The sequence below is a fragment of the Silurus aristotelis genome (genome assembly GCF_946808225.1).
Source record: "Silurus aristotelis genome assembly, chromosome: 9".
Lineage (NCBI taxonomy): Eukaryota > Metazoa > Chordata > Actinopteri > Siluriformes > Siluridae > Silurus > Silurus aristotelis.
The window spans coordinates 28,175,713-28,187,451 of NC_139582.1; the positions used below are offsets into that span (position 1 = coordinate 28,175,713).

The window sequence follows — 11,739 nt, forward strand, 5'->3', positions numbered from 1 at the left end:
GCTATTACAACAGCATATGGAAACTAAATGTGAAATAGGATGTTAAAAAAAAATTCCTAACTGTAACATAAATTTCTACATTTTTAGTCCTAACATGTAAAGTCAATAAAGTTTGTTTATATATATATATATAATATATATATATTTATATATATATATATAAATAAACTTATTTTTTTTGCAATACACAGTGGCTTATTCACATCAAGGATCAAATCACATTTTTATATAAGATCCTGCCGAGAAAATAAATTTGCACCTAAAAGGTACTAGCAAATAATGACCACAAGTTGGACCCAAAGAGCAGAATTGAGTGTAAAACAATCTCGAAACATTTCAGATGTGGGTCTTTGAATCTTGTACAGCAAAGCTTCGAGAATTAAATGTTTTTTTTTTTTTTTATCATATTCCTGAATAATGAAAAAATGGTGGCTGCACATTGTTTTTGTAACGTGAAATCTGCAATAGTGCTGTACAAGAAACAGAAGACAATTAGTTGTCTTTTGATCTGAATCTTCAAAATGAACAAATGAGTCTAAGGCAGTCATAAAAGATAGTCATAAACCAGATTTAATTAGATGTCATATAACGGATTTATTTGAAATGAACAAACCACTTTCTAAAGCAGCCCTCGAGTCATATAAAATATTGATTCAAAATGAGCTAATGACTCTGAGGCAGTTATAGGGTACTATAATGGTTTGGTTCAAAATAAACAAATGACTCAGAGGCAGCTCTCGAATCATATAACAGATTTATTCAAAATGAACAAGTCACTCTCTGCGGCACCTCACGAATCACATAAAAGATTGATTCGCAATGGACAAAATGACTCTGGCAGCTCTCGAATCATAAATGACTCCTTCAAAATGAACAAATCACTCTCTGAGGCAGTTCTTGAGTCATGGAATAGATTAATTCAAAATGCACAAATAACTCTGAGGCAGATTTCAAGTCATATAAAAGATTGATTCAAATTGGACAGTGAGGCAGCTCTTGAGTCATATAACGAATTTATTCAAAAAGAACTAATTACTCTGAGGCAGCTTTTGAGTCAGATTAATTCAAACTCAACGAATGACTCAGATGCAGCTCTTAAGCCACTTTACAGATTTATTGACCATGAATAAAGCAATCTTCTAGACAGCTCTCGAGTCACATAAAATATTTGCTCAAAATGAACAAATGACTCTGAGGCAGCTCTTGAGATATAGTCCAAGATTCAAAATGCACACATGACTCTGAGGCAGCTCTATAAAGAGTCGAGTAACAGAGTCACATATTACAGTCTTTTATCTCGCTATTGACTGAAAACGTTCTCTGACGCGAACCGTTTAAAGGAAAAAAAAACAGAAACTAAGCCACATGTGTGCGAGTGTCGACTTTTCAAAAACTTGCTCGTTTTCAGAGTAAAACATACTGTTCAGTCTGCTGCCGGAATGTCAACAATAACACAAGTCTACATATCTTAGATCTGCTATCTGCAATCATGCTGCAGCCAAGGTCAGGCTTCAAGCAGGAGCCCTGAGCTCTCGATGTGTGCTGCGGAATGATCCTGTCTAAAACATGGCCATGATTTCGTCTCCTCTTTCAGGTCACGAACTGCTTCAGAAGCCTGTGGAAGAAACATCAGCTGCTCATTGTCTGAACGTTGTCCCGCTGCACTGCTGACTAACAGAACCTGCGGCTACGCAGTCAAACCCTTTCAGCAGTAAATAAATATAGAAAATAATTATGAATAAATAAATGAATAAATGAACAACTGAATACATTTTTCCGAATACCATGCTAAAAGAAATACAGATTCCCTAAAACGTTGCTATGTGAAGCTGATTTCGCTGAGTCATCCCACTTCCGCTTCGACCGGTATGTCCTCTGGTCCTACTGACTTTCCACTATTCATCCACTTAATCGCTGCTCTCACTTCCTCCTTACTAATCCTATCCACTTCCTGCTTCACCATCTCCACACCATCCAATTTTTTTTCTCTCTCTCATTTTTCTCATTCATCAGCTGCTCAAAATACTCCCTCCACCTTCTCAACACACTCTCCTCACTAGTCAACACATTTCCATCTCCATCATTTATTGCTCTAACTTGCAGCACATCCTCCCCAGCTCGGTCCCTCTGCCTGGCCAATCGCTACAAATCCTTTTCTCTTTCCTTAGTGTCCAACTTCTCATACAGCTCCTCATATGCCTTTTCCTTGGCTTTTGCCACATCCCTCTTTACCTGCTGCCACATCTCCTTGTACCCCTGCCTACTTTTTTTTCATTACTCTGTCGATCCCAATTCTGTTTTTCTGTTTAACCTCTTTCCTGCACTTCCTCATTCCACCACCATGTCTCTTTGTCTCCCTTTCTCTTTTTCCAGATGTCACACCAAGTACCTTTCTAGCTGTCTCCCTTATCACTTCTGCAGTAGTTGCGCAATCATCCAGCACCTCTTCACCAACACCGAGCCCCTGTCTGACCTCTTCCCTGAACCTCTCACTACACTCTTCCTCCTTCAGTTTCCACCATCTTATTCTTCTTTCAGTTCTCACACTGTTCCTATTATTCTTCATCTTCGAAACCATCCTACAGACTATCCAATGCTGTCTAGCTACACTGTCCCCTGCCAACATCTTACAGTCTCCAATCTCCTTCAGGTTCAATCTTCTGCATAGAACAAAGTCCACCTGTGTGTACCTTCCTCCACTCTTATATGTCATCCTGTGCCATCACCTCCCCATCTCCTCTGTTCCCTTCACCAACATGCCCATTGAAGTCTGCAACAATCACTAATCTTTCATTCTTAGGTTCACCTTCTACCACTTCATCCAACTCACTCCAGAATTTTTCTTTCAACTCCATTTTACAGCCTACTTGTGGAGTATAAGTACTGATGACATTTTTCATCACCCTTTCCAGCTTCCAGCTTCACGTTCATCACTCCATCAGAAACTCTCTTCTCTTCCACTTCTCCTTTCCCTGCTGTCTCTGTAGATGTCTTTCACCTCTCCTTCTCCTCCTTCGGCCAACAGTAGCGAAATTTCCTCCGGTACCCTGTTGGCTAACGATACCTGTGGCGGTCGTTGGTAACCCACGCCTCGACCGATCCGGTATGAAATTCTGATTCGTGATCTGCATATTTAATTTGGCACATGTTTTACGCTGGATGCCCTTCATAACCCATTTATCTGGGCTTGGGACCAACACTAAGAGAGCACTGGCTTGTGCATCCCTAATGGCTGGGTTCTCAAAACAATTTGTACAAACAGCACAATACACTGGATTTCTTGCAAAAGCCTATACTTTTCTCAAAATCCTTAGGTCATCTCCCAAAAGTAAGTATTGTTAGGCATATTGTCAGTATGATGGCGCACAGTTTTAGTATTTCTTGATATAAACTATGCCTTGGATTACAATGGTTGAAAATGCACAAAACTTTTATTTCTTCATGTTGACATCTATGAATTTCAGCAGCACAAATGTATTTATTTGATTGCATATTTGATTTAGATTGATTGCAAGAGACCGGACAGGATTCACACTTTTCCTGTACTGTACGAGTGTTCGTTTTTTTCCTGGTTGTTCATCCATTTTTAGAAATTGTAATTCTGTGTTTTTTGCTCCCACCTTCCTTAGTGATATTCAAGATTCATCCGCACAATTCATCAAATCAAGAAACATTTACATTTAAAAGTTTAATAGAAATGAATGCTTGACAGATGATGACAACTGGTTTAACCATTTTGCATTTAATGACTTATGCGATGAACTGATGCCGAGATGTTTTCAGGTGAAAGACTATTCAGGTGAAACCAGTATAATATATTTTGATCAACATGAACATAAACAACTGATAATGTAGGAAACAGAAGACACTTGTACACAATCGATTAAATGTACCAAAGCATTCAAAATTGTTATTCTCCCCCAACCCGCACACACACGAGTATTTTACCGCCTGTGTCCGCATTCACAAATTAAATGGTCCCCGCACCGCAGTAGTTTGCCTTAAATCCTGTGGGGTCTCTGTTCTCAGTCATGATTACATCGCTGACTCCTTCTGCTCATCCACGTTACTCAAGACTTCTTGTTGCCTTCTGCCTTGCTCATTGTGAGCTTCGTAACCACATCTGTGGTGTGTGAGAACCAGGAAATGATACACCAGTGGTAGATTGAAAAAGTCATGCAATGAAAATTAATAGGTTGTTGGGCTAAAAATGGCGAGCAATAAGAGGAAAAAAGATTAAATCATGCCACCTAATAGATTCAAACTAAAGTGAAGAGCCTGGTTTGAAAATCTAAGAAGTGGAAATAACAGATATTTGTGTAAAAAATGTAGAGTAAAAGAAAGTAATTGTCCAAAAAATAAACAGCGAAGTAAAGTACTGATGCCAAAAAAATCTATTTAAGTTCAGTAACAAAGTATTTGTACTTCACTACTTCCCATCTCTGGTTTAAATGTATGTATATGAGGATGATTTAAAAAGGGGACATTTTAAATAAAAAGGATTTTGAATAAAGGGGAAAGTGTGAAAGCATCCAATTGTTGCTATGCACTATACACTCGCGTTTGGAGTTCGAACTCGTCACACACTCGGACTGCCACGCACTCAGGTTTGAAAAAGGATTGAAGGGAATGGTGTTTGTATAGTAAATATCTACGCTGGGCTAGTTTTATACAAAGTCAGCAGAAAAGGTGTTTGAAAAATGGAACGTGTTTGTAATACGGCAACGGGGACGTTCCCAAGGTTACCTGGGAAAACAGAGTTTGAACTGCTCTTAAGCAAGGTGGAGAAGAGCTACTGTAGTTGGCGTTTACGTGACACGAGGACTAGCCACTGGTTTCACGCCTTCGGCTAGGACAACACCCGGCTCAGTATAAGATACACGTATAACCAAAAATGGCATTTCCTGAAAGACCTCTGAGTGGTGTTTAGCGGTGAAAATTTGTCCTTGAATGTGCATCAATGTTGCCACAGAGTGCACAAAGCACTTCTCCTTCACGTGGCAAGCGTTTCAATATGTCACATCTATGTTTCTGCTTATTTAATGTAGACGCATGGTCAATGACATCACGTGATGCCACTGCATTACCCAGCAACCAACTCGCTCCACTGTGCTGAGCGTGTTGCTAAAGTTGTTGCGTAATCTAGAGGTTCATAGTATATAGTTCAGCAATAGTTAATATTTAAATCTAATTTTAGTATGATTGATCGTTATTGTTTTTTTGGGTCTGGTTACAATCAGTCGGCAATTTTAGAATATCTAGTATGTTCTGTTGATTTAAAGAGTGTGCAAGATCGCATGCTAGCCAGCTCGCTAACGTCTAGCCGGCATCTTTTCCCATTTAATAAAACCGGTATTTCATTTGGTATTTTATTTGGTCCGATTTTAATGACCCAAAAGCACATTTCAGGGGTTTTTTTTTGCCCAAAGTTTATAGAGGTGTTTTGTCCATCCAAACCGAGACACACATGCGCGAGAGCTAGCTAGCGAATCCATCAAGTTCTCTAGCATTGTTTTGTAATATCAGTCTATGTTTTTTTTAATAAAAGGAAATCATGACTTGTAAAATAACTACTCATGAAGAGGTTTTTTTTTTCTAAACCACCTTTACTCAAATTCACAAAGTTGCTGCAATTTTGGATTTCTGCACTATGACCCAGTAAATCCAACCAAGTTTACACTTTCTCACCTCTCCTTTCAAATTATAATCTAATCTCCACCCCACCCCGGAAAAAATACCTTTATTCTTGAGCTACTCAAATAAAATACTTTTCTAATACAAAATATTAATGAATGCAATGTAATAAGGTCCATGCCCTTATATGGGCATTTGTTTGCCTTTCACATATTGTATAAATACCTGCCCAGCCACAATCAGGAGAGAAAACATACACTTACACACACACACACACACCCACCCACACACACACACACACACACACACACACACACACACACACACACACACACACACACACACACACTTCACTCACCTGTTTTAAAAAAAGAGGGTGTGATTTGCACAAAGAGAAAGAAAAAAAAAACGCTGGGAAAAAAGGAGTGTGAAAGAGGAAAGAAAAAAAACCCATTGCTGACCAAGGTGGGGCTTGCTCGGCACCCTCTACCTGCAAATACTCGCCCTCCTTCTCATTTGTTTAGAATGCACCGTTCACTGACTGACTAACGCAGCACACAATAAGGAACAGGTATGCCTTGACAAGGTGAGGGTCAAACTCTAAGATAACCTCTAAGATAAGCGACTCAACTTATGGATCACGACAGACTGTAAAGCATGCCTGAACCTGTGCCTCTGGCTTCAGGCATGCACCAGCACTGGGACTCATCACAGCCTCACAGTGAGATGGGGTAAGTCTGCCAGTGTGGAGTTACTCCTTAAAGGGCCTCCATGTACTGCATGATTAGGCAATTAAACGTGATTAAACTCGTACGGCACATACCGTGTGGGTTTTTTTTTTTTTTTTTTTTTTTTTTTTTTTTTTTTTTTATGCCTTGGCAATTTTCATTGGAAAAAAACCCAAACAAGTCAGGGAGCTTTTTCTTACTTGATTCATCAGACGTGACATGATGACACCTTTGTGTATTCTTCAACAGTATTCTAAGTCAGTTCTTATTACTATATATAAAGTCAACACTTTGCGAAAATATACTCTCGTAATTCCTTCGGAACAAACACAGTCTTTGTTTGAATGAAGGAATACTGTAGGCATCTTTCAGAAAAACAGTCGAATTTAAGGTTAACGCAACTTGAGCAAACTGCTTTCTGTTGTTTGACGATGTCTAAAGGAGGTATAGAAAAGGATGATGGCTCATGCTGGATTTTTTCCCTCCTCTTTCCTTTCTTCTTCAGTGTGACAAAGCAGCCCAAAGTGACCCGGAGGCGTGCTTGGCTGCAATACGCCGTTTGGTGTCTAGGTTTTCTGTTGGTCTTCGGAATTATCGGCATGTACCGTGTCTTCCGTATGCAGCCCCAGGAACAGAAAATTAATCTGAACCCACATCTGGAATCATACTATGTGGCATACCCGCATAGATACCGCTTCATTGTGGACCAGCCTGAGCTGTGCAGGCAACACAAACCATATATCGTGATCATCGTTCCGGTGGCACCTAAAAACCTGGAAGCACGTGATGCCATAAGAAGCACGTGGGGGAATGAAAGCTTGGTCCAGGACAAAGATATTCTGGTGCTGTTTCTGCTGGGGTTACCGAGCGGGGACGACTTGGAGGCTCAGCAGGAGCTTATACAACAGGAAAACGTGCGTCATCGGGACCTCCTTCAGAGTGATTTCATCGACTCCTACAGGAACCTCACGATCAAAACAATGGTGATGCTCGAATGGCTGAGAGACCGCTGTCCGGAGGCGTATTACGCCGCGAAAGTCGACGCCGACATGCTGCTAAACATCGTCGCCTTGATAAAAATGCTCCTCAGACACACTGAATACATGACCGACTACATTACCGGCCTAGTGTGGTATGAGAACGTCGTGATACGAGATCCAGACAACAAGTTTTACATCCCTCCCGAGGTGTACCCCTACCAGGTGTATCCGCCATACCCTTTGGGAATGTGCTACATCATTTCTATGGACCTACCGGAAAAGATTCTGGAAGCGTCTCGGAAAATCCGGCCCATTTTCATCGAGGACGTGTATATCGGCTTGTGCCTCGAAAGGCTTCACATCACACCTACGACACCTCCGGACATCCGGCAGTTCGTGGTGAAACCGCCTCCGGAGTACGACCACTGCTACTACAAAGACCTCATTGCTGTAGTAACAAACAGTCCGGCTCAGCTTAAGTCCTTTTGGATGGATCTTAAAAAACCAGGGCCGGCTTGCTAAAGCACAGAGTCAGATTCCTTTGACTACCAGTGCTGAAGTTATGTCGTGTTTTACAATTTCGGAAAAATCACTACTGAGCACGTATCAAATATGTAGGACAAGAAACGTACAATTGTTGAAAATCATGTGGTTAATGGGAAAACCCTCTTGCTAATGTAGGTTAACTGTAATCTTTTTTTCTTTATTTTTCACTTGTGGGTTAAAACAAATTAAACTATTATGTTTACATTGTCATATAGTAACTGCAAGTTTTAGAGATGTGAAATTGACGTAAATCGATTTTTATTCGGATTCCTGCTTCTATATACATTTGCTGAAAACTGTGCTTTTTCCTTTTAATTATGAGAAAGAAATGAAACACATTAAGTATATCTCTCCATAGGCTGAGCAACCAGCACCTTTTGACCAATCAAGTTCAAGAATTCCATATCACAGTCATGTAGGATTAAGTTTTTGTGAAATCTAGGCCATAGCTCATTTAATTTAAAACAACTTCAATACGTTGATTATGTCTACATAATTTCAGCTTTTCGTAATGAAATCAAATCTGGAAAAAAAAAAAATTTAAATAAAGAGTTTGTTTTCATCTCCCATCTGATCATCACATGTTTTCAAAAGAAAAAGAAAAATGCTTGTAAGGCGATACAAGTTGAGCGAGCGGATTCGATGGCATTCGGAACAAAAGGAAATCTGATAAGTGCGCATTATATCTGAATGAGTCGCCTAGCAGTATTTTGCGAAATATGTAGGATGCTGCCACTGACTTTTCAGAGCAAGCAGTGCTCATGTAAATCTTCCAGGCTGGCATTGTTTTGACACCGAAGGACAAGTATGAATCTTAACAAGTCCATTAAGCTCACACACAAATTTCCCTAAGCAAATAATTAAGGCTTGTGTGGTCAGTAGCAGCATTCCAGGTCATTGACCTTAAAAAAAAAAAGAAGTAGTTATATGGAACGTCTTTTGTGATAATACTCTGGAAATCTCAATGATCTCAGTCATTACATATGAGTCAGTTATTCCGGGTTTTAGACTGCGGTCCTTGTTCTTTGATAAACGGCTAATAGTAAGTGTTTAATACATCGGCACCCGAACACTTTGTGCCTTTCTGATGACAATAATACGCCTAGGTGTTGAAGTCCACGTGTCCCTGCATGTCTTTTTTTTTTTTTTTTTTTTTTTTTTGCTAATTACTAATAAATAGGCTTTTCTGGAGTACATAAGGAAATTAACACCTGCCTTCAGACCATAATTAATACGCCACCTCGTCCTCCCAGCTAGCCACAAGCTGCTAGTTCATAGTTCCTGTTTGCGTTCAATCTTTTTTGATGTGTGTTTTAATTGTTTGTTCATTCATTATTTAGTTTTTCTACCTTGTTAAATATTTGCCAATTTTATTAGGGGTTTAACACTAGGTGGTCAATTGTTTATAAAAGCAGGTTGCTGAACAGGTTCCTCCAGTACATATCAGATAGGGTCAAATTTATCCTCAAATACTTACACCACCTAATCTGCAAATATTACTGCGCCATTTACAAATAGATTCAAACTAGAATCGGACTTTGTTTACATTTACGGCATTTTTGGCATCCAGAGCGACTTACAATTATACAATTGTGTACAACCGAGCATTTGAGGTTTAAGGGCCTTGCACCGGCGGCTTGGCAGAGCTGAGATTTAAACTCACAACCTTTCAATTAGAAGTCATCTTAAACAATGAGCTACAACTTCCTCCCTAAGCTAAATGTATTAGAAGATATTTAAAAACACGTCATCCCCGCCCTCGCACACACTTCCAGGCAAGTACTCTATGCTGCACATTGGTTGAATTCCTGTTCATTAGTTCTTTGGATTTATTTTAGTTTTGTCTATTTTAAGTCCATTTTGAAACGTTCCACTCCATTGTTCTATTTTTCTTTTCTTACCTTAGTCGCATCAAGTTTCAAATGCCATTGAACCCATCTGGGATAGCTGCAGATACGAACGTTTTGTACACAGTCCTCAGGGATGTCTGGAGAACAACAAGAGAACAAGCATGCAATCGATCAGTCACATATACACTCACCTTTACGCCTTGCATTCATGCATTTATCTTATCATCCCATTATGTGGTGACAAAACATCATAAAATTAAAAGAGGCCAAGAGCCTTACATAATGTCTACACTGAATATCAGAAAGAAGAAAAAGTGTGAAACCTGTAGCTTCAAGCATGGAATGGTTGTTTGTGCCATTTGTACCTAGTGTAATTCTACTCTAACTCAAGTACCTGGTTTGTGTACTTAATCCACAACTGCCAGAAACTGCTAATCTCCTGGGATTTTCACACAGCAGTTTTTGGAGTTTACGCAGAATGGTCGAAGGTTCAGTGGGTGGAAAGGCCTTGTTGATATGAGAGAGTTAATATATAATTTTTGAAAGATATGTTCTACATAACTGTATTACTTGTTTCAGCATACTTTAACAAGTGTGTTCATTCCTTCCATCCTTCATTCATTTACTCCCTAGGTATGTGGAATTATCAGGATTTTCTTCTTTTGAGAGAAATTCTTTAAGCTGGACATAAAATTAAAAAGAATCCATATCGCTAGCATTAGCGATGACCAGGAAGTGGGTGCCATTTCGTGCATGCGCAAAACAATGCACTTAAATCGTATTTTTGGTATGGAGTGAGTAGCCGCAATGAAAGTGCAGGTGTACAGGTGCTCCTTCTAAAGCGTATTTACCAGCGCAACATTTGACTTCATTTGCAACGCAGGAAACTGCATTGAAAACAGGATGTGCGCTTGTCGGTGTAAGATTTGCATGTGCTTTTTGAACAACCCATTGCTCATTTAGTCCCCATTTGCTGTTATAATAATCTCCACTTTTCTGGAAAGATGATCCACAAGATTTTGGGGAGATTTCTGCTCATTCAGCCACAAGAGCTTCAGTAAAGTCAAGTACTGATGTAGGGGAGGTGAGTAAGCCTAGAGTGCAGGCATTGTTCAATAGTGTTGAGGTCAGAACTCTATAGCAGGAGATCTTCCACTCCAACCCATGTAAAGCATATCTTCTTGGAGCTGGCTTTGTGCACTTTGTGTCATGCTGGAACATGTTTGTGTCTCCTAGTTAAATTAAAGGGAAATTACACATTAACTCATTCAGAGACATCGTATGCAATTGTGTGCGAATTGTGTATAAGAAACACATATGGCTCTCAAGTGTTACAATACTTTTTATTTTTGAAGTATTTGCCCTCAGACAAGGCCTAACGGATACGATTTGCCGTATGCAATCCGGGCAACTCGTTTATACTCAAACATTATAATTCTAGATGTTCCTGTCTGATATAGGTACATAAGACAAACATTAAGAAAATATGTAGGTTTTAGGACAAAACAAATGTCAGTTTTGTAAAAAAAAATTTTGGAACAGTTTCAACTTTTAGAAAGTATTTTAGAATGCGTCCTCTAAATTGGCAACATATAAATACATTTTTAATACATAAAAAAAACCCTTTCTTTTGGCTTCTCCCATTTGGGGTCGCCACAGCGGACCATCCACATGTTTGATTTGGCACGTTTTTACGCTGGATGCCCTTCCTAACGCAACCCTCCCTATTTATCCGGGCTTGGGACCGGCACTAAGGCTTGTGCAACCCTAATGGCTGAGGTTGGTTCCCTGACCGGGGATCGTTTCATTTTGGCTTGTAACAATGATTTAATTAATCCTTGCATATGCTTCTACATGGGATGTAGAGTACAGTATATACCCTAAACTAAAACTTGAGTCTGTAACAGGCTTCATATTTTTTTTTGCTGCATATTTTGCCAATAGTGTCCAGACTCCTTTATTAATTTATTCATACAACTGAGCAGCTATGGGGTTATTGGC

General features: G+C 39.5%; 1 protein-coding gene across 1 annotated transcript; it reads left to right on the top strand.

Annotated features, from left to right (window-relative positions):
* The first annotated feature begins 5,942 nt into the window (after nucleotides 1-5,942).
* Nucleotides 5,943-9,007, top strand: LOC310730706 (beta-1,3-galactosyltransferase 5). The gene is made up of 2 exons (XM_083549770.1): nucleotides 5,943-6,365; nucleotides 6,868-9,007. Exons 1-2 carry the CDS (start codon nucleotides 6,292-6,294, stop codon nucleotides 7,862-7,864), a joined length of 1,071 nt encoding a protein of 356 aa, XP_083405896.1. The 5' UTR covers nucleotides 5,943-6,291; the 3' UTR covers nucleotides 7,865-9,007.
* The last annotated feature ends 2,732 nt before the right edge of the window (nucleotides 9,008-11,739 follow it).

Coding starts and splice junctions, on each gene's coding strand:
- LOC310730706 (XM_083549770.1), top strand. CDS start 6,292: ATGCCTGAACCTGTGCCTCTGGCTTCAGGCATGCACCAGCACTGGGAC. Junction 6,366..6,867: donor CAGCCTCACAGTGAGATGGG/GTAAGTCTGCCA, acceptor TTTCTTCTTCAG/TGTGACAAAGCAGCCCAAAG.